This window comes from Hyperolius riggenbachi, chromosome 10, assembly GCF_040937935.1.
Source record: "Hyperolius riggenbachi isolate aHypRig1 chromosome 10, aHypRig1.pri, whole genome shotgun sequence".
In the NCBI taxonomy this organism is placed as follows: domain Eukaryota; kingdom Metazoa; phylum Chordata; class Amphibia; order Anura; family Hyperoliidae; genus Hyperolius; species Hyperolius riggenbachi.
In genome coordinates this window covers 68778576-68801954 of record NC_090655.1, presented here as the reverse complement: position 1 = coordinate 68801954, position 23379 = coordinate 68778576, and the positions used below count along the sequence as shown (strand labels likewise).

Below are 23379 nucleotides of genomic sequence, written 5' to 3'. Positions count from 1 at the left end.
ATGAGCTGAACTTACCCGGGGCTTCTAATGGTCCCCCGCAGACATCCTGTGTTGGCGCAGCCACTCACCGATGCTCCGGCCCCGCCTCCAGTTCACTTCTGGAATTTCTGACTTTAAAGTCTGAAAACCACTGCGCCTGCACGCCCGTGTCTTCGCTCCCGCTGATGTCACCAGGAGTGTACTGCGCAGACACAGACCATACTGGGCCTGCGCTGTGCGCTCTTGATGACATCAGCGAGATCGAGGACACGGTAACGCAGGCGCAGTGGTTTTCAGACTTTAAAGTCTGAAATTCCAGAAGTGAACCGGAGGCGGGCCGGAGCATCGGTGAGTGGCTGCGCCAACACAGGATGTCTGCGGGGGACCGTTAGAAGCCCCGGGTAAGTTCAACTCATTTTCCCCTGACCCCCCTACAGTATCCCTTTAAGGGTAGTTTCTAGAAGATGCAATTTTGGCCATGCCAGGCAGCAATCTTATGTCTATACATTCCCTGCAGTGGCCAACTGGGGGCCTTTTGAAAAATTGTGCCTGATTTCTATGGTTTCGCTCTGATAGATCAGTTAAGAAGCAGTGAATGTTCAGAACACGACTTCCTACAATATTCCAAAAGATGAGGGGCTGGGTTGCACCTGATCTTTAGTAAAATTACTTTCTTTGAATTCTCTATATATTACATAATGTATCTTCATTACAGAAACCGCAAACCACCAAAGACAGAGTTATTGGATCTGCAAGTTGCCCAATACAGTACTGAAATGCTGAATGACAACATAGAGGTCTTAAAGTGAACCGAGCATCATTTTTAACACCCAGGGCAGCTCTATAGCAAATTAAAAATGCTTTCTAAAAATGTGGTTTATTATTAAAAAAAAACTTTCAATTTACCTCATTTTTTACATCTAAGGGTTAAAATAGCCACTTGCGGTCCCTGAGCAGGAGATTGTGGAACACAGATAAGAAATCACCTCATTAGACTTAATTGACCACAAACAAACCCCCATTGTACTTCAAACAGAAAACATCAGTTACAGTTGAAGAATTTAACACCTAGCCTGGACAATGCTAGTTGTAAAACAGCAGGGGTTGAGCTTCTGAACAATGGCAGCCCTTGCAGCTATTTGAAGACAGGAGCTGCTTAGTTCACTTTAAAGGGGACTAAGCACCCCCCCCCCCCCCGCAAGAATTTCCCCTGGTTTCTAGCTATAGGGGCTGCCATATTCCCCCTCCCCTTCTACCTGTCCTTATTTACAGAAGTCACAGATGCTATCGTCACACCTCCCCTCTGGATAAACTCTTTGAAGCAGTTGTCCTAATTACCCACGCCCCTCTGTTAATGAAAGGTATTGTTCACTTCTTGCTGATGTGTGCAATAAAACAATTACATTAGTCCTTAGCTGCCTGAAACCTCTGTGGTCAGTCGGTCAGGCCGGCCGGCTGAAGTAGGCTAATAAAACCTCTGCTAAACTTTAAATGTAAAAAGAAAAAGTAAAATGGAAGTGTTTTGTTTTTTTTAATGAGAAGTGTTTTTTTTATAACTCTTTTATTGCCCGAAAGAGAAAGATACAGACAATGTATAAATTGTTTCCAATAAACACATAGACAAACTTGCTTGAAAGAGTAACACAATAAAATCAACTGGAAACATCATAACTGTCTATGCGTTTCTTTTCATAACATAAACTGACACTTTGTGCAAATACATAGAAAACCAAAATTAGCTTACCTGGTAATGCTGTTTTTAATAACCCTCCAGGACAGGTGCTACATATGAGATTAGGGCCCGCCCCCAACAGGAAACACAAAGAACTAGCTCTCTATAAGTTCCACCTCTAATCGCTACCTGCCAGTACGTCTCAATTAACTGTTCCGATAGAATACCTTACATATTACATAAATATATACTTACAACTTACATAAACACATGTTTACAACATACCGTTATTTACGTGCACGTATAAGTCTTAGGGTGGGTCACCTGTCCTGGAGGGTTATTAAAAACAGCATTACCAGGTAAGCTAATTTTGGTTTTTTCCAATAACCCTCCAGGACAGGTGCTACATATGAGATGATATGCAATGAACAACACTAACCTTAGGGAGGGATCACAGCTTGAAGAACTTTCCTTCCAAAAGCCTGTTCTTCCGCCGATAGTAGATCCAACCTGTAGTGTCTGATGAAGGTGTTCACCGTCTTCCAGGTTGCCGCCTTGCAGATGTCGGTTGCCGTAGCTCCAGCTCTGTAAGCCCAGGAAGTTGCAACTGACCTAGCTGAATGTGCTGTTATATCCTTTGGACATGGTATACCTTTAAGTCTATATGCTTCATTAATGCAGATCTTGATCCATCTTGCTATCGATGCCTTGGACATACTTTTCCCTCTTGTTGCTCCAGAAAAGTTAATAAATAATGCTGTAGATTTCCTGAATTCCTTAGTTCTGTCAAGGTAATATAGTAAACATCTTCTGACGTCTAAGTTATGCCATCTCATCTCTCTGGGATCAGTGGCGTTTTTGCAAAAGGATGGCAATACAATCTCTTGCATCCTATTGGATATAGTAGCTACCTTTGGCAAGAATTCACTTGTCGTCTTCAGGACTACTCTATCATGAAAAACCATACAAAAAGGTTCGACTGAACTCAGGGCTTCCAGTTCACTTATCCTCCTTGCTGAGGTCATAGCTACGAGGAAAATTGTCTTAATAGTCAACAATCGTAATGAAATACTGCTCAACGGTTCAAACTCATCACTCATTAGAGTGTTTAACACTAAGGTTAAGTCCCATCTAGGATATGAACGTTTTATTACTGGTCTGGATTGTTCTACTGATTTCATAAATCTAATAACTAATGGTTCTAAGGCTAACCGCCTATTAAGAAAAACTGAAAGGGCTGCAACTTGCACCTTTAATGTACTTAATGCCAGCTTCTTGTCAATACCATCTTGCAAGAATTCTAATACTGTCGCCAGTCTATTTGATCTCAGACCTACCTCTTTTTTCCAGCTACAAAAGGTTTTCCAATATTTTAAGTAAATAGCTCTTGTAACCTTCTTTCTACTATTTAATATTGTCTTTGTCACTCTGTCAGATAAACCTCTTTGTCTTAGGATTTGCCCTTCAGAAACCACGCTGTCAGCTGAAGATTGGGAATCTGAGTCAACTCGCCTTCTTTTCTTAGTACATTGTGTCTGTCTCTCAAATGGATCGGTCTGTCCACCAACATTGAATTTAGTATTGGGAACCAGAGTCGTTTTGGCCAATTGGGCGCAATCAATATCAGATACATTGCTGTCGTTCTTAGTTTCTGCAATACCATTGACAATAGAGGGATTGGAGGAAATGCATAGGCGATCTGAAAGTCCCATGTCTGGGCCAATGCATCTACTCCTAAAGCTCCTCTTGGGTCTAGAGAGAAGAACCGGGTGCAGTGCGTGTTTTCCCAATTGGCAAACAGATCTATCTGGGGATGTCCCCATCTCTGTGTCAATTCTCTGAATATTTTTGGATTTAGACTTAGCTCTGAATTTGACATCTTCTTTCTGCTTAATAGATCTGCCATAGTATTTAGAGACCCCTTGAGATGAACTGCTGAGATTGACTGAAGATTCTGCTCTGCCCAGTCTAATATCTGCAGCACCAGCCCTAGAAGCTGATCTGATCTCGTTCCTCCTTGTTTGTTCAAGTACATTACAACTGTAATGTTGTCCGAACGGACTTGTAGATGGTGGCCGTTTAATCTGTATGTCGTTTGTATCAAAGCTTCCTTTACTGCAAGTAGTTCTCGGAAATTTGATGATTGCGACATTACCTCCTTTGACCAAGTACCCTGTAAACAGATGCCTTCTATGTGGGCCCCCCAACCTGTGAGACTGGCATCTGTCGTTAGGATCTTTGTTACTGGACACCTCCACAGTCGACCTTGTGTAAGATTGTTTTCCTGAATCCACCAATCTAATGTCTGTTTTACCTCTATTGGTATGCAAAGAGTTTGGTCTAAAGCTGTATGAGCTCCCTTCCAGTTGTGTAGAAGCCATTGCTGAAGAGGTCTTATATGTTTCAGTGCCCAATATACTGAAGGTGCTGTGGAGGTTAAAAAACCGATCAGTCTCATTACCTGCCTTACTGTTGTAATAACTTCCTCCTGACATTGCTGTATCATTTTCTGAAGTTTTACTATCTTGTCCTGAGGGAGATACAATCTTTGTGAAATGGAATCTATCCTGAACCCCAAAAACTGAATTTCTTGTGTTGGGACTAGGTAAGACTTTTGATGATTCACTAACCACCCGGTTTGCTCCAATAGTCCTATCACCATCTCCTTGTGGTTCTCCAGACTCTGTATGCTGTCGGCTACCACCAACAAATCGTCCAAATAAGGAATTATTAAAATTCCCTTCAGGTGTAGAGCTCCCACAATCTCTGCCATGACTTTTGTAAAAATTCTGGGTGCCGACGAGATTCCGAATGGGAGACAGCAAAATTGAAAATGTTCCAGACCTACACTTGTCTTTACACTGAACCGAAGGAAAACTTGAGACTCTTTTCTTATTGGGATATGCCAATAGGCATCTGTTAGATCGATATTGATCATAAAACAATTTGGGGATAGAAGGTTTCGCATTGTGAAAACCGTCTCCATTCGGAATCTCTCGTACCTTATGAAAGGATTCAAAGGTTTGAGGTTTAGTATCAATCGATACTGCCCCGTGGGCTTTTTTACCAGAAACACTCTGGAATAAAATCCTTCTCCCTCCTGATCGGAAGGCACTGTGCAAACCACATCTCTTGCAAGCATATCTTTCACAATCTGTCGCATGGCCCTCCTTTCCTCTGGTATTTTTGGAGCCTGAGTGACAATAAATCGTTTGGGAGGAGGACTTGAAAACTGAATCTTGTATCCATTCTCTACTAGATCTAGAATAAATTTGTTTCTTGTTATTTCTTTCCAACCTAATAGGAATGCTTTTAACCTTCCTCCCACCTTGTTGGCGTCATGGCTTATCTTTATTTTCCGCTGCTCTAAAGAGCGGATTTTTCTTGGTAAACGCCTTATTACCCATCCAAGGCTTACGCCTCTGTTGATCTCTGCCCTGTGTCTGATTCCTCCGAAAAAACGGTCTCTTTTTCGGCTCAAACTTCCTCTTTTTAGGAAATGTAGTTTTCTTGCTGGCTGTCCGCTCCAATACTTCTTGGAGTTGAGGGCCAAACAACAACTTTCCCTGGAAGGGAAGACTACAGGCTCTAGCTTTGGAAGCTTGACTACCCTCCCAAGTTTTTAACCATAAATTCCGACGTGCATTGTTTATTAATGCTGTAGATTTAGCTGTGACCCTTAAAGACTCTGAGGCTGCATCTATGACATAGTCATTGCCTCCTTCCACAACCTCAATTGCTTCTAAAATATCTTTTTTAGGGGCATCCTGCTCTACCAACTTCTTTATTCTCTCTAACCATACTGACATGGTGCGAGACACACAAGTTGTCGCCGCAGCCGGTTTAAAGTTAGTCGCACAGGCTGACCATGCCTTTTTTAGAGAGAATTCAATTCTCTTATCTCCTGGGTCTTTTAATCGACCCAAATCCTCAAAGGCTAACTCATTATCCTTCTCAACCTGACTAAAAGCTGCATCCAGCTTGGGACATGATTCCCATAACTTAGCATCCTCTTCTGAGAAAGGAAAACGCCTTTTGAATCCCTTTGAAATAAACAATTTCTTATCGGGTTCTTTCCACTGTAATGTGATTAAATTTTTCATTGAATTGTGGACTGGGAAACAAAGTTGCTCAGAGGGCTCCATACCCATATACAACTTATCATGTAAGGATTTCTCAGAGATCTTTTTCTGGGGTATATCAAGGGTTGAGTAAATTGCCTTCAACAATTCCTCCGTCTCTTCAGAAGCAAATTTAAACCTAGAAGACTTAAATGCATCCTCAGGATCTTCATAATCTGACAATTCTTCAGAAGATTTAGATTCTGGTTCACCAGTGTCATGGTGACTATCCTGCTCTTCCTCTGAGGAATAAATTATCCTGGGAGATTTACTCGTAGCCTTCTTGGGTTTAACAGGACGCACTGATTGTTGATCTTGTGCTGAGGTAGTTGGTAGACTCTCTCTAAATGCCTTAAAGGTCTCCACCATCTCTTGCCGCATGGTGAACATAAAATCTTTACATGAAGCTGTATTATCCTCATTAATGATACTAGATATACATTTCTGACATGATGCTTTTGGCCAGTGTTGTTGCAAAGGTTTGTTACATAGAATGCAACTCCTGGGCCTATCAGAGTTATCAGACTCCATAGCATCCTAGGAAAACATACAAATAACATAATCAATGTTTTATCCTAAGACCATCTTTTTCAGTAAAATCACCAGCTATTCTAACATCATGCCATAATATAATGTTAATACCATATATATCCTGAAGGCCAATCTATGTTCAGCCTATAATATCAAATCATATGAAGCCATGCTCTGCCTCAGTATGAGATTAATCATCACATATACTATATAAGTAACAATGACCAAATAGTAATATTCACCATATCCTTATATCAGTAGAAAAACAACCGAGTGCTCTGAGTAATATAACCAGACTGCTTTACCCTTAACAGCCGCCCACATGATCAATATATATCTTTTCAAGCTATAAAAAAGATCCACAGAGATAGGCAAATACAAGTACCCCCTGCAGACCTCCATTGACCAGACTGCGGCCTATAGCAACATCAGACCTCGCAGACCAGACGGGCGACCTGTCCTCCGACACTGCCTCTTACCTGATCTGCCGTCTTCTGTTTAGCGTCCATCTCCTCCGACACATCAGCCGCGTGTGAGGATGGACGCCGCGGCTTCTAGACAGACGCGTGATCCGGAAGCGGAAATGACGTCACCGGACGTGACGTTTCCGTAAGGGCGGAAGTACATGGCTGACAGCCGGCTTGCCCATGCTCCGCTCGGACACCCTGCTCAGCGTACTCCCACCTAGCAGCTACCTCTCCGCCTCCGCCAGGTTTAGCCACCTTCCGACACGCGGATAGCCTCCGCCAAGACTGCCTCCAAAGCCGCCTTCAGCCTCCACAAAAGCGGACGCCGGATACCAGGTAGCCACCATATCCATCAGGACAGGGCTACATTATAGTAGTTCTTATGGCCTCAGCACTGCCTGGCTGCTGACCACAACTAGCTAAGAGAGCTAGGTGTTCCCCGGAACAGGAAACACAAAGAACTGGCAGGTAGAGATTAGAGGTGGAACTTATAGAGAGCTAGTTCTTTGTGTTTCCTGTTGGGGGCGGGCCCTAATCTCATATGTAGCACCTGTCCTGGAGGGTTATTGGAAAAATATAACTCTCTTCTTCATATGAGGAGAGACACCAAAGGACCGCTCGCATCAACCCAGGACAGTGCCAGAACCAGGACAGCCAATCCAATTGTATGCAGAAACAGAAGGGATGCCCGCACAATGTCCTAAAATCAAGATCCTTTATTGTGGAGGTATCCAAAATTATTCACACATATTCACACATCTCCGGCTGACATGTTTCGAACCAGTTGGTCCTTAATCATAGCTGAAGTGAAATGACACAGGGTTACCTTATATACCCTCCTCCTGTGGAGGGGGTGGTCCCCTCAACCAGAGACACTCCCCCTAACCCCACAGACAGGAAGGGATATTTACAACTGCATTATGATAAATATCGAATATCAAAATTTACTATCATTTATCGGTATATGCACACATAAAGAACGATATCCGATAACCCACAGTCTGTAATGTATACATAATAAAACATTGATAAATAAAATAAAAAAACTAACAGAAAATCTGAAAAGCCAAGTACTATAAAATTTGCAGCAGTCATTTCAAAGAAACCTTATGTTGGGGATGTTGAGCCCGAAATAGGTCAGAGAACTTCCTTTTCACACTGGAATCTCTCACAGAGAAAGAAACAAAAGTGTGGTGTGCTCTAACCACGCTAAAACAGTATGTTGCTGAGGAAATCATACCAAGGGGCCTCCGTATAAAAAAGGTGCCTACTACAGTCTTTTCTGAACAATTTATAGTGGAATGGAATGAAATTCTAACGGACTGTTCCTTGGCTTTAAAGAGACTTATTATTTCCTATGAGGAAGAAAAGTTAATTGATCTTATGCTCAAAATCACAGATATAAAAACGAATATTTCTAAATTTGAAGGTTTTGACCAATATGATGCTTTAAATAAAAAAATGCATGAGAATATTGCCAAATTGGAATCCATTATAACTGAAACAAAAAGAACAAAATATCTGAGGGATGTGGAAGACTTAGGCGTACGGTAGTGTACGAATAGGGAAAGTGGAAGTCACTGGCAAGATCTCCCAAGTCACCAAGACCCATTCTACGTAGACCACATAGACAACAGGGAAGACGGGTGAGCTTTAGCTCCCCGGAGGTTTCGGAATTCTACGATACCGTAGACCCTGATGTACACAATCAATTCACACAAGCCGTGGCTATCTCTGCAGGGCTGTGGAGTTGGAGTCGGAGTCGAGGAGTAGGAGTAATTTTGGGCACCCGAAGTTGGAGTTGGAGTCGTGGTTTCATAAACTGAGGAGTCGGAGTCGGGAGTCGGATGATTTTTGTACAAAATCCACAGCCCTGTTAAGTATTAGACTAAGGACGCGGAGTCGAGGAGTCGGAGTCATTTTGGGTACCCGGAGTCGGAGTTGGAGTTGTGGTTTCATAAACAGAGGAGTCGGAGTCGGAAGATTTTTGTACCGACTCCACAGCCCTGTATCTCTGATCCCTCAAAAAATGTTCAGGACCAAGCCACATATTACAGGAGACAGAGGAAGGGTCGCAAGAAAGGCAGGAGGGGAGGAGAAGGAAGACCAGGCGGGTGGGGATAAAGCATAGGGCCAATAGACCTAGGTTAGGGGGGAACAAAGTGCACAGTGTGGTGAACCTCTACCATCATGTGCTTTCTGATATGGAAAAATGTGTCCTTGGTAGGGGACTCTCATTTGCACCTATTAATCATATTAATGTGTTTGAAACCATTGTAGATGTCAATATATTTGTAAAGTGGGATATTGATTTTAGGACATCGTGCGGGCATCCCTTCTGTTTCTCTTCTTCATATATTAACCATCTCTTATGGCAAATAGAACAAAAAATGGTTTGATATTTAACCAAGGTGTTTGTATCAACAACTATAACATATGGAATGTGCTACCAGACCCACTTATTCCTAGCCCCCGCAAACAGTTTGATAAAACAATCATATATTAGGTGTTGACATGCATTTTTAATGTGCCATTGAGATGCCCTGGGTGCTAAAAATGGTGCTCGGTTCACTTTAAGAGTGTGCTCTATAGCTGCATGTTTCCAATATGATACTATGAGAGGAGCATATTACCGTATTTATAAATGAAATAGCAATCCCATGGACAGACGCACAGAAAGAACATGTGGGTGGCAAGTTGACCTTCAAGGATTTAAAGCTAGAAGCCTTGTATAAACTGTCATGAGGAAAGAATGAGCTGCACCAGGAAGGAGGGCAACACTGGACAATGGAGGAGACAACAGCCTTTCTGCCATTTCATTGACTGTTTCTTATGTGAGTGTCTTGAGTGAGTTTGAAGCTGCTCTTGTACTTGCAGTGTGCCTTTCTTCTGGTGTAGCTTTTGACCCTGTTTCCGCCTCAATATGAACTCTATATGAACTATTGTTCAATGCCCTTGACTTAGGGAACATGGCTATCTGCTCTGAACAGCCACTAAACTGGATTCTACAACAAAACAGTCATTAGAAATTCAATAAAAAAAAACAACACACAAACATCAACAGATCCACTGGATCTATGGCATGGATTAGAGAATCCTGGCAGCATCACTGTCACCTATGTCATTAACCACTTCTCTACCACAGGGTTTTTCACCTAAAAACCACAGCAATTTTAACATTTCAGGGAGGCAAGGGTTAATGGGCTTAATGGGGGTATAATTTATTTTAAAAAAAAAACCTCACTGATGCTGATCACTCACTAATGCTGTGTTAGTTATCTGAGATCCTCTCACGAGTGATCTCAGTAACTGTAACAGCATAGTGACTGATTCAATGTTTACACACATTCTGAATGAATGAGCACTGCCATTGGCTTTGGCAGTGCTTATTCAAACTTGTAGGCACTTTGATTGGCTGACCAGCGGGTGCCGAACGCGACCGCGCATCCGCGTGCACGCGATCGCTCACAGGAGGAAAACAAACAGGAGATGTCTATCTACGCCTCTGTGACTCAGGTGAATTTTAAAGGGGCGTAGATAAGCGTGGCAGAGGTTGCAAGGTGGTTAATAAAAAGAGGACAAATATTAACTATAATGCAGAGATGTGAGAAAAAAAAAACTATAAAGAAGAGTGATGATAAAAAAACTGATATCTACTTCCTATAAAAAGTTTGGAAACACCCTGCGATTCAAAGTAGAACTGTGTGCGCAGACCACTGCAGAGAGAGCATCATTTTTTACTTCCCCTGGGTAGGTTAACCTCAGTATTAAATTTTAACCAGGTAGGGTGAAGCTAAAACTGGGTGGTTAGAAAAGCAGACATAGCCAAAAGTGGGAGGTGCTACATGGGACTTATTTTGTGTGCAAAAGTTCCATTGCTCTCATTTGTGGTTCATTTTTCCTGTGATCCCCATACTTTGCAACAGTTTTTAATGCTCTTCAAAGAGTGTCTTATTGTAGCACAACTAAATCGTTCCCAGTTGTCTAGACAACCCTCCCCTCCCCCCAACCAGTACCACTATTGTGTCCCACTTGGAGCTGGCCACTAACCATGTTCAGATATGTGATGAGTCATATGCCCTCATACAGCTTATCCATTAATCTAGAGTCATGTGACAATGGCCTCAATTCACTAAGCAGTTTAGAGTAGTCTACAGATGGTTTTTAGTCTACTGATGGTTTGGTGTAATGTTTTAGACCTGTTTTTGGACCTGGTCTTACATCCGGTAATTACACAATTCACAAAGGCAAACAAGTAGTAACCACGCCCACTTTTTCTGACAGAAATTAGACCAGCTGATTTCTGTAGGTAAAGTAATTCTGTGAGGTATTTTAGATGTGAGGATGGAACCTTTTGAATTAATTATACAGGAGTTTAACTGTATCCTGCGCCTGCGCAGTACAGCCTGGAGGACGTCCGATGACGTCAGCGCGCCCGCGTGGGACGCAGAAGAGCCTGTCGTTGGAGCGCAGAAGAGCCCGACCTGGCAGCCGGCCTGGCCAGGTCAGGCCGGCCACCGGAGACGACCGGGAGCCTCTGGAGCGGTGGCGAGGGCACCTCCTGCCTGCCACGGGCTGGAGGAAGCCCCAGGTAAGTGGATATGGATTTTTATTATTTTTTTTCAAACTGCCTGAACCTTCCCTTTAAATAAAGTTTACTAGGAGAGAAGAGAGAAAAGAACAGCATATTTTTCTGGGAGAAACCAAAGCATGGTGTCTATGTGCAATTTATTCTTCATCAGAGGTTTGCTATACCTCACCTCTCAAGATAACATTAGAAAGCAACATCAGGCTGGCTATCCCATTTCTTAAATCAAATATAGCAACAGACGACTTTTGGCTACTGACACATTGGGAATTGGGCTGAATTGTGAAAGTCTAATGTTTAGGAAAATTAGCCTAATGGAGCAAAAAAGAGAATTATACTCTTCTTTGTTAGAAGTCCTTCTCCCTTTTTTGGCTACCCCAAGATGGCAACCGTTGTCCAGCCCTATGAGCTTTAACATATCTGAAATACTATAGATTGCTAGTCCTGCTGAAATGAAATAACTAACTGTATATTAACTCTTCCCCACTCTACAAAAAAATATTTTTTTTGTCACTGTCTCTCATTCTTGGCACAATATCCTTACTTACTGTGTGCACACCAGGGCTGTGGAGTCGGAGTTGAGGAGTCAGAGCAATTTTGGGTACCTGGAGTCAGTGGTTTCAATAAAGTGAGGAGTCATAGTCAGATGATTTTTGAACCAAATCCATACCTTTTGTAAAAATTAAGACTAAAGAGTCAGAGTCAAGGTAATTTGGGGTACCTGGAGTCGGAGGTTTCATAAACTGAAGAGTCGGAGTATTTTTGTACCGACTCCACAGCCCTGGTGCACACAGGACTGCAATTCAAATTTAAAACGATCACACTATCCAACAGGGCTGTGGAGTCGGAGTTGAGGAGTCGGATTCAAAGCAATTGTGGGTACTCGGAGTCAGAGATTTTATAAACTGAGGAGTCGGAGTCGGGAGTCGGATGACTTTTTGTACAAAATTCACAGTCCTGGTAAGTATTAGACTAACGAGTCGGAGTCGAGGAGCCAGAGTCTGAGCCATTTTGTACCGACTCCACAGCCCTGCTATCCAAAACTAAACATTTTTTTATCCCTAGAATAAAGTTTTGAGTATTTGGGTCAAGCAGAAGAATGTACATAAGCTACAGGTGAAATATTGAAACCCAGACACTAAGGCTTTGCCCACATTATAAATCACAAGCACGATTGCAAGCGCTAAGCGTTTTTGTGCACAATTTTTTCAAACGATTCCCTGCATTTTCTGTGTGTTGAGCGACTTTGTGCAAGCGCTTTTTTAAGCCCTTTTGATGAGCGATTGAGATTTCCCTATACCTTCCATTGAGCCAAAGAGCTCTGAAAATAGTACAGGCAGCGCTTTTGAGAATGGCACGCAATGGAAAAGCTCATATGTGAACATTCTCATAGGAAATCATTGCACAAGCACTTTTAGGACGATTTTCAAAATCGCCAGCGCTTAAAAAAAATCCGCAAAAGCCCATAGTGTGAACAAGCCCTTGGGCCCCTTTTACACTTAATCAGTTGGTAAGAGTTAGTTTGCGTTAGTATGCGTTACTGCGCGTTGGTACGTGTTTTTTTCCATAGCAGTGCATTGGGAAGATTTCAGTTAAAACGCGTTAAGTGTGAACAGTGCCATAGGAAAACATGGGCATTACTTTGAAAATCAGTTTTCTTTCAGTTAAAACAGAGAGCAACTGATTAAGTGTAAAAGGACCCTAAGGGCCCGTTCAGACTGCACGCATTTCCAGCCGCGTTTTGGAAACGCGTGCAGGAGGCCGACACGCACGACATCAGACAGTGCATAGAGTGCACTGTCTGATGTTCACACTGCATGCGTTCCGGACCTGTGCGGTCCGGGAACGCATGCTGCACGCAGATTTTACAAAATGTTTAAAGAAGAAAAAGGGTATTCTGGATAACTTTTTATGTTCTGCTGTGAGCCATTACGGGTCCTCTTTAAATGCTTATGGACCGCGTCGGTTGAAATCTAGGTCCTGCAGGTAGTAACTGGGCTTCTACCGGGGATATCCAGGAGGTGGAAGACAGTGGTGAGGGAGTGACCTGCGTGAAGGGAGCTGGAGGAAGCCCCAGGAATGTCTAAACTTTTTTACCCCTTTTGTCTCAGGTTTACTTTAACTTAATTTTATCAATCCCTGGGCCTCTTTACCCCTTTGTGCTTACACACATTCCACCCTATCTGGGTTGGAGGAGTTTACCTGGCCTCATATGGTATACACCATTGTGAAGACCACTGTCCTTTTACCAAGAGAGTGACCGCATCCAGTCCAGGTTGGACACCCCGAGTGTAGTCGGGTTATACACCTCCACCTGCTTCAAGTGGTTGGCTGCCCTAATGCAAGCCACCTTTATGAGTAACCTCTTGCTATTATACAGGGCTGTAGAGTCGGTCCAAAAATCCACCGACTCCGACTCCTCAGTTTAGGATTCCACCGACTCCGGCTCCTCGACTCCGACTCCTCTAATTTGCATATTACAAAGAGACAGAATCAGTCTACAAATTACAAATCAGTCCCTCGTTGTCCTCCTCCTCCACCTGGATCTTCTGCTATGAGTCCAGGTACTTGAGCCAGTCGGGCATAGTGCGCATGCACACACTCCGCCGCCAGGAGCATACTACACCTGTGCAGCACTATTGCGCAGGTGCAGAATGTTCCTGGCTGTGGGAGCGGCATGCGGCCGGACAGCGCTGACTGGCTGAATTACCAGGACTCATAGCAGAAGATCCGGGTGGTGGAGGACAGCGAGGGACTGATTAGCCTGAAGGGGGCTGGAGGAAGCCCCAGGTATGTATAAAACTTTACTTTTCATCCGTCTCAGGTACCCTTTAATTTGTAGTCACCAAACCAAATTTTAACAACATATCAAATTATTTAATTTCATCAGCAAAGGGAGTGCATACATTTGCATAAATCAGCATCAGTGCAGAATTATTTCCATCTCATTGACCATCTCTATTAGTGACACAGCTACTCATCAGACTTTATTCTTACAGCATAGATGTTATTTAGTATATATAAGAGATTCCTGTGTACACATCATATATACAGTCACAATCAGATATGTATATCTGACCTTAAAAATACGGGGACTGCTTTATTGAAGCAGCACAAGTAACTAATTTTGATTGGTTTTTTTTTCATTTTTGTGGACTAAGCACAGCTATTACTGTATATATATACTGTATAAATACATTATTTTTAATGACTATTATCTGAGAAATAGAACATTTTATCATATTTTCTATTTTAATTACAGTTACAAATTCATTAGGAGTCGGAGTCGGTGCATTTTTTCCCTACTCCGACTCCAGGCACCCAAAATTGCCCGACTCCACGACTCCGACTCCACAGCCCTGCTATTATACACTATTTCCTTTTCTTTTTTTAACATATTGTGCTATTTGGGCTCCTGTTGGCTCTGTGTTTTCTTTTTCAAAGCGTCAAGGCAGCCAACATTTTCATGCGTTTCCTAAAACTGCTCATTATCTCACCTGTGCCCCGGCCCTCTTATCTCCACAGCCTCCAGGATTTATCTCAAAGAGACGCAGCAATTCTGAACTGCCCAGGCGCAAGTCTCAAACTGCATCTGCACAGTGAAAGAGAGCACATGTGGACAAGCGCTTGCTTTCACTGTGACTACACAGATATCAACCTGCTGCGTGGAGGAACTTCTTGGATTGAGGCTCCTTTCACACCAGACAACGCATGCAGGAGCCGTTCTCCTGCATGCGTTGATAGCCCGCGGCGTGTTGTTGGAAATCTGCGGTGCGACGCAATCAGTGGCAGTAGCTATAATTGAACCCAACGGAAAACGCCTGCTCCTGGCGGATAAACGCTCCCAGGTGTGTCTAACCGCAACGCACTGAAACGCAGCGTCGGGTGTGAAAGGTAAAATGAAAGTCTATGGACTTACATTTTACCTTGGTTAACGCAAAGAACTGCCTTTGCGTTGAAACGCACGAAAAGGGCTCTGGTGTGAAAGAGCCCTGAGTATTCAAGTGGAGGATCCAGTCAAATATGAAGAGGAATGGGGGAGAAACACCCAAGGACAACAAAAAAGGACAACAAGCAGAATCTGGACATTCAGGAAAAGGTATTCTAGCCCACCATGGGCTTTATTATTCTTTGGGGGTTCTTGGTTCAGGGGTACTTAAAAGCAGTGTTCCCCAGCCCTTTCCTCAAGGCCCACCAACAGTGCATGTTTTGTGGAAATTCATAGAGGTAGTTAATCAGCTCTGCTCAGACACTAATTACCTCACCTGTGAATGTTTTTGGTGTTCTGTTAAACATGTACTGTTGATGGACCTTGAGTAAAATAAAAGTTGTATACATACCTGGGGCTTCCTCCAGCCCTCTTCAGGCTGACTGGTCTTTTGCCATCTACCCACACCGCCTGGATCCTCCACTAGGCAGGGAGGTGTCAAGTATCTTATCGATATCTGCCTTAAATGATTACCAACTACTTAATGTGCCAGCCTTAAAGAGACTCTGAAGCGAGAATAAATCTCGCTTCAGAGCTCATAAATAGCAGGGGCACGTGTGCCCCTGCTAAAACGCCGCTATCCCGCGGCTAAACGGGGGTCCCTTCACCCCCAACCCACCCCCCGCAAAAGTGTGTCGTAGAAAGGTCGCAGAATTTCCCTTCCTGGAGGCAGGGCTAACGGCTGCAGCCCTGCCTCCAGTCGCGTCTGTCAGCGGCGCATCGCCGCCTCTCCCCCGCCCCTCTCAGTGAAGGAAGACTGAGAGGGGCGGGGGAGAGGCGGAGATACGCGCTGACAGACGCGCGTGGGGCAGGGCTGCGGCGGTTAGCCCTGCCCCAACCAGGAAGCGCTCCCCGGGTGTATCGAGGGGGATTTGGGGGTGAAGGGACCCCCGTTAAGCCGCGCTATAGCGGCGTTTTAGCAGGGGCACACGTGCCCCTGCTATTTATGAGGTCTGAAGCGAGATTTATTCTCGCTTCAGACTCTCTTTAAGGTCGTCATAATTAATATTAGTCAGTAGTGGGTGCGTAGCTCACTATAAACAGAATATTTATAGGGTAACAGGTTTACCTCTGGAAAAAATATGCAACACTCATCTGTTAAGTTTTATAAAATTATATTGAAATAAAAAAATATAGATAAAGCATATATACAGGAATATACATCTTTCCAGGTGTCTGGCTCTTCTCCGTGGGTGGCCGGCGTGACAGTACTGCGCATGCGTGATTAAACCATGCATGCGCAGTACTGTTACGGCGGCCGCCGTGATGACGCAAGGCGTCCGGCGTGGTGACGACAACCGTGACGTCTTAAGAAGAGGAGCCTGACACTCGGGCTCAGTGTCGCCCGGGAGCCGCCGGGCAGCCATTTCTGGAAAGGCCCAGGGAGAAGAGCCAGATGGACGCCGTGGGACCTCCCGACCTACTGTGGGCTGCAGAAAGCCCCAGGTGAGTACTAATTTCGTTTGTATTCAGAGCTCGGAGTCCCTTTAAAGTTTATATAAGTTATTGTCAATAAATTCACCAAGAATAATGCATATTACCTCTGTTGTGTTCTAGAATCACAGTGGAAGGTAGGTCTCTAGGCCTCAGTCGCTCTCAGTAGAGTTTCAGGCTCAATGATAAAATATACCAACCTGCCAGGGCTTTTTATTATAACATTTTTAAGATGGCGTCGGTTAAGGGATTTTACATTGACGCTCAAAACTCAAACTTACTTTACTTACATTCTGACATTTTTAACTAGCAGGTTATCTGAGCAGGTGCGTACATATATGACACTACTTGGCTTATTAACGCAAGCAATCTACGTCTTTTCTAATCAAAATGAAAACAATAACATTTTAATTTGAGCATTTGACCCAGGTGCTGTCCTTATGATATCTTTCTGGATCTGATGGATGCCAAGATATATGCGTATGTTTTTAATCTAGGAACTTGGCATGTTCTTTGGTACATCATTAATTAACGGGAATTTCCTGAACACCCCCTGTGGTCACAGGTTGTACTGTCTTTATCACATGGCTTATTGTTTTGGTTTGGTATTCATAACAAATAGCCATCTACTTTAATACATTCTAAAATATATAGAAAGCAAACTTATTTACCTTATTATATAAGTCTATCATTGATCAACTCATTAATTAATAAATCTATGATCACTATACATGATCTCTATACAGGATTAATATATTAGCACATAGCAGGCTTAGCTTCTACTGTGCGTGTGTTTGGCCTTGCATAAGCACATTGCAATGCAGCAAGAACTGAATATAGTCAAAACATTTCTCCAGCGCTATCTTAATATAAACATAACCTTGTAAAGGGAACAAACAGCTTACTGAAGAAAATGACTTTAAGGATTACTCTAACCAACAATCTAACTGATTAAAGAAAAACTCTGCTTATAATCATAAAATCATGAAATTCACTCAAATAATCTGCAAAACATTTTAAAACATATATAATCAGTGTAAAGCAAGATGGAGATTATTTCTCTGCATTAATATGAGATTTTCTGACACCCCCGGATGCAGGGGAATGATAGAATCTTGCTTGTTTTGTTAGTAGTCAACACTTGGCATTACGTCTATAATCAAAATTAAAAGTTATGCAATGTAATTTTATAAAACTTAGCAGATGAGTGTTGCGTATTTTTTCCAGAGATAAACCTGTTAACCTATAAATATTCTGTTTATAGTGAGGTACGCACCCACTACTGACTAATATTGATTATGACGACTCTAGGGCTGGCCCTTTAAGTAGTTGGTAATCATTTAAGGCAGATATCGATAAGATATTTGACAGATGGCGCCCCACATTGGGCGCCAATTGTCAAAAATCTAAGCGGTTCTTGCCTTTTTCATGATTGCTAACTCAGTAAAGGACCAGCCTTTAAAGGGTTGCTATCATATAAATCCGGCATAGCGGGGTCTGAACCCTCTATAACAGTAATTATAGATTGACGGTATACCTTGAAATGAATCAGAGCACTCAGTATATGATTTTATATAAAAAATTGTATTTGCTTATCATACAGCATATATATAAAATATGAATAGTTCCAAGTAGTGTTTCCTTCTAACAGTATTCCATCTTATCAAGGCTTTATAGCCAAGCGATCATCAATCTTCTAAGCACATTCAAAAAAGAATATACAAGTTGTGTTATGTAGAATAAGATCAAAAGTAGTCTCATCTGTATCAATAGCTGTGTATCTAGTAGCTGTGTAAAACTTGTAGTAATCTTCTTAAAGAAATGGCTTAAAAAATAGCTTCTAAAAAAACCTCTTGCTAACATCTTAACTTAAAGTGGACCCAAATTAAAAATACAAGATTTCAGAAATAAAATCTATTTGTAAATTATAATAATAAATAGCAGCCTTTTTTCAGCTGCATGATGACAAATATAACATATTTTACATGTATTGGAGGAACCCCTCCCTTCCTTTCAAATTGCCGGGATTTTTCCGGCAAACTGGTGGAGTAGATGGTGTCCAGCAATGGAGGAATTGCTAATGGCTGCCCCCAGTATAACCCTAGCTATGAAAAGGGAAGGGTGAAAAGCATGCACTGAAATGATCATAGGTTTGAAGGAGTGTTTATTTATCTTTGTATGTGTCAGAGTGGTGCAACTAAATATTTTTAATTAAAAAAAATGTTTAGTTTGGGTCCGCTTTAATGTTGAAAAATTATTAAAGTAAATCACCAGAACATTAAGCATATTACCCTTTCTCTGTCATCTCTTCAGCATCTAGAACCCCATGTTGGAAGGTAGCTTCTGCCTTGTGTGTCTTCTCAGGAGATTGGAAGGCTAGTGCAAATTGTGAGCTTTCAGCTCCTACTTTTATAGGGATTGGATGCAATATGGCTGCCTAATCTGGAATTTCCCTGAATCCCAGGTTCTGATTGGCTAAAGCTTCTGTGTGTCAATGCTTTATCATGTTTTGAATACCTAAATCATAATATTATTGTTTATAAATTCTGATTAGGTCATTTCTGACGCAGTTAATTAAAAATGGACGTCACCAGCCATCTTGTCTGCTGGTTGACTTTTTTGTCCCAGACATTGAACTTCCAAACAGTAAACAATATAATTTATGACGCATTTCTGATAATGTGTCCTTCTGCTAGTTAGTTTGGAATGTGTGTTCTTTCCCAAACAAGAAATAGGGCATGTTGACCCAAACAATCTGTGAATTACAGATATAGTAATGTAATGCCTATTGAAGTACACAGGGCGTCTAATATACTCATTTAAATACAAAGTTTATTATAGAATTCTTCATAAAACAATTAACCATATAAGATATAATTGCACATTCAAATGTAATAATATAAAATCATTTTCTATATATTTGCCTTTCTTAAGAAGATATAAATATATTTTCAACCCCAGATGTCACCATTTTAACCAATTGGGAAAACCCCTTCTTTTTGTTTAATATTTTATGAGGCCTGTTCCCAAAACATAGCATATGTTATCAGCTATGAGTGTTCAGCTAGCTGAGACGGCCTTGTAACAAGAACATATCAACAATCCTCCAGAACTAAAACAATCCCACGAAAATGTTTCACTGGCCCAAAGCATTATTAATTATTAAGTATTAAATTCTATTATTTGTAATTATGGGGTTTAACAATAACTATTTCTTTCTTTATAAGGACTGTATTGATTATTAATATTTAGATTAATTAGATTAATAATATTTATGTGTAATAACTGAACAAATGTGTATATATATATATATATATATATATATATATATATATATATATATATATATATATATATATGTCTGCAGCAGTAATGTGACTTTTAAACTTGCTTTTCTGTCTGCACATAATGCGCCGTCTAACCTTGACATTTGAAAGATTCTTGTAGCAAACAAAGAATGTTTTGCTTCTAAAGTAAAATAATATAATTATGAGTTTCACTGCCTGGAATATGCTGAGATGTCACAGAGCAATATTTTAAAAAAGTACTCTAACTTTACAGTTTACAATGAAATTTTGCATAGAACATTAAAACTTAAAACATACACATATGACAGCTTTTCCTGCATAAATAAACCGCTAGAATTCTGACACAGGTAGTTTCTCAATTTGGTTCCAGTTAGCGCAGTCCGGCCATGCACGCTCCCCCGTCACGCTCCTGAGGCTATTCTGCGCCTGATGGTGCGAGTGCAGGCAGGCATGCGCAGTACATCCCAACTTGTGAAATTACTGGACTCCAGTGTCGGACTGGGAGGTGGAAAAACTGAGGAAATCCACCTGCTGGCCAAGCAGTAGTAACTGTGTTATCACTCCCAGTAGAAACCTGTCTGTCACTGTGAGCAGCAACACCTGATTAGTGCTGCTTGGCCATCAAGTGGATTTCCTCAGCTTTTCCAGCTCCCAGTCCGACACTGCTGGGCTGCCCAGCGGAGGATCCAGGCGACGTGGGAAGATGGCGAGAGAACAATGAGCCCTCAGGCCTCGTTCACATCATACGCGCTTCCGTGCACATTTGGAAGGGAGTATAATGAGCTGAAACGCAAGAATGGCAGAAGGGCATTGACAGCCCTTCTACCGTTCACATCTACTGCGCTGTGCAGCATTAAGATGCGATATGAAGCGCTTGCTTACTGCTGCTTGCATTTTGCCCGCAAGCGCAGAGCTGATCCCATCACTGTCATGGATGGGATCAGCAGCGCACATGTCGTGCGATCGTACACATTGCGTTCTGAAGAGGGCTAGAAGAAGCCCTAGTTATTTTAAATCCATCTCAGGTCTCCTTTAAGGTGGACATTATAAAACTATAGCACAAAATAAATAATCCCTCTACCTCCCTGCCTTGTAAACGTAACAGTAATTAAAATCCAAAAGAACACCTGGGCACCAGTAAAATGCAAAGCCGTGGTGTTAATTGCCAATATTCAGCACACGGTACAGTGTAATACTTCACCCTCTCTAGGCACACCGTGCATTTGTGCAGAGATCATCTGGTGGACAATTGTTTTGCACTACATCTTCATCCTCATGGACGGCTGATAGCTCAGAGCCTTTTACATGCTGCGGTGCTATTAGCGGTCCATGAGGATGTACATGTAGTGCGAAACAATTGTTGACCAGATGATCTCTGTGCCCCTGGAGAAGGTGAAGAATTACACTGTACCATGTGCTGACATTTGGTGATGAACACAAAGGCTCTGCATTTTACTGGTGCCCATGTGTTCCTTTGTATTTTAATTGCTTTTGATCTTGTCTGACATGGAGGCATAGGGATTAAGCATAAGTTGATGGCAATGTCAGCGGTTTGAATCTGACCTGAGTGCATAGACTGCTTCTTTCCTTTACAAGTGATAAAAAGGTAACACCATAGCTTCCAACTGTCCCTCTTTCGGAGCGTTGTCCCTCTGTCCTCCTCATGGGTCCCTCTTTCAGGACTTTGTCCCTCTTTCTATGTAAATATATATATTTCTCTACTAAACAAATGTGTTTGATCAACTCTAAACTGTATTCCCATCCTTTAAACTGATATATTACTAATTTTAAAATGTTAATATGAAGGAAAATGAACCAGGACAGAAATGACCAGTGTGGTTTGAATTATAAAACAACATATTTTTCCTATGAAATCTTTTTGGTATGAGTGACAAGGGGTGTGATCAGGGGCGAGGCTTAAGTGTCCCTCTTTCTCATCTCAAAAAGTTGGGAGGTATGTAACACTACTGTGTATATTATAATCTGAAAAGCCCCTAGTCAGCACCCAGTATGAAACTCCTCTCCCCTGAGGTGTTCAGCAGCCCCTCCCTGAAACACCTCCTCTTTCTCTTAGGGGTACATCACCAAACAATGACATTATACAACTGAGGAGCCCCCAGTGTTCTTGTGTCATTTCATCCCTTCCATATTGTGACACAATCACAGTATACAATGCATACCTCTTAACTTTTTGAGATGAGAAAGAGGGACACTTAAGCCAAGCCCATGCCACACCCCTGATCACGCCCCCATCACACTCCTAGTCACACATACCATAAACATTTCAGAAGAAAAATATGTTGTTTTATAATTCAAACTACACTGGTCCTTTATATCCTGGTTTATTTTCCTTTATAGTAACATTTTAAAAAGTAGTAATGTATCAATTTAAATTATGGGAATAAAGTTTAGAGTCAATCAAACACATTTTTTAGTAGAGAAATATATATCTTTACATAGAAAAAGGGACACAGTCCTGAAAGAGGGACAAATGAGGAGGAAAGAGGGACAGGGCTCCCAAAGAGGGACTATCCCTCCAAAAGAGGTACATATAGATATAGGTACAAAAGATATGTACAATGAACTCCCCTCAATGTGCCCCTCCTCCATACACACTAATTTTCACCTAATATAAATAATGTACATGGAAATGCGGCTATCATAGTGCATTTACCCTCCTGGAAAGCCTTCCTCCTCTCCTCCAGCCTCTGCTGGCTCAGTGCAATCTCTCGCAACAGCGAGTCCACATCCAGCTCCTCCAGCATGGCGGCCACTCCCTCGCCCTGTCTCCCCGTCCCCGGTTTCGCCGCCGCCATCTTCTCGCCTCACACTTCCCGCTCGAAGATCGCTCCGCCCACATTCGTCACCGAGCTCTTCCCGCCCACATTCGGTACAGCCAATCAGCGGCCAGCTATTAGACTCAGCGGCTGCTGCTGTGTGTGGTAATAAGCTTCTGACGGCCGCTGAGGAGGAGGACTGCGGTGAAGAGAAGAATGGACAGCTGTGGTAACCAGTGTTACGTGCCTGATATATAATAAATGTATTATTTTGTCACATTGCTATGCTGCACAGGTGGTCCCGCAGGCGGACATATGTCAGTGTGGAGCGGCATGTCCTTTTGGGACGCCTGTCGCTACTCCTCGAATCCTCTACGGTTGCTTGTCTCCCACTCTCACTGCAGCCTAAGCCACAGTGATCTCTCCCCTAGTTCACTCACTACAGACTTTCTTTACCTAACCCACATAATTAACCTTTTCCTCCCTGCCCCAGCACAATCCACTGGACCTCCCC

The 23379-nt window shown here is 42.4% G+C and overlaps 1 protein-coding gene across 3 annotated transcripts in view; it reads right to left on the bottom strand.

Moving 5' to 3' along the window:
* LOC137536002 (pancreatic triacylglycerol lipase-like) overlaps window positions 1-22956 on the bottom strand; it is a 197572-nt gene extending 174616 nt beyond the window's left edge. For 2 of the 3 annotated variants that reach the window (XM_068257928.1, XM_068257929.1), the window contains exon 1: window positions 22763-22956. In XM_068257928.1, coding sequence (XP_068114029.1) covers window positions 22763-22904 — 142 coding nt within the window. In that variant the 5' untranslated portion in view covers window positions 22905-22956. Of the gene's footprint in view, window positions 1-2090; window positions 2809-22762 lie in introns of those variants that run through there. The other variant, XM_068257930.1, reaches the window with a different exon arrangement.
* Window positions 22957-23379: the final 423 nt, after the last annotated feature.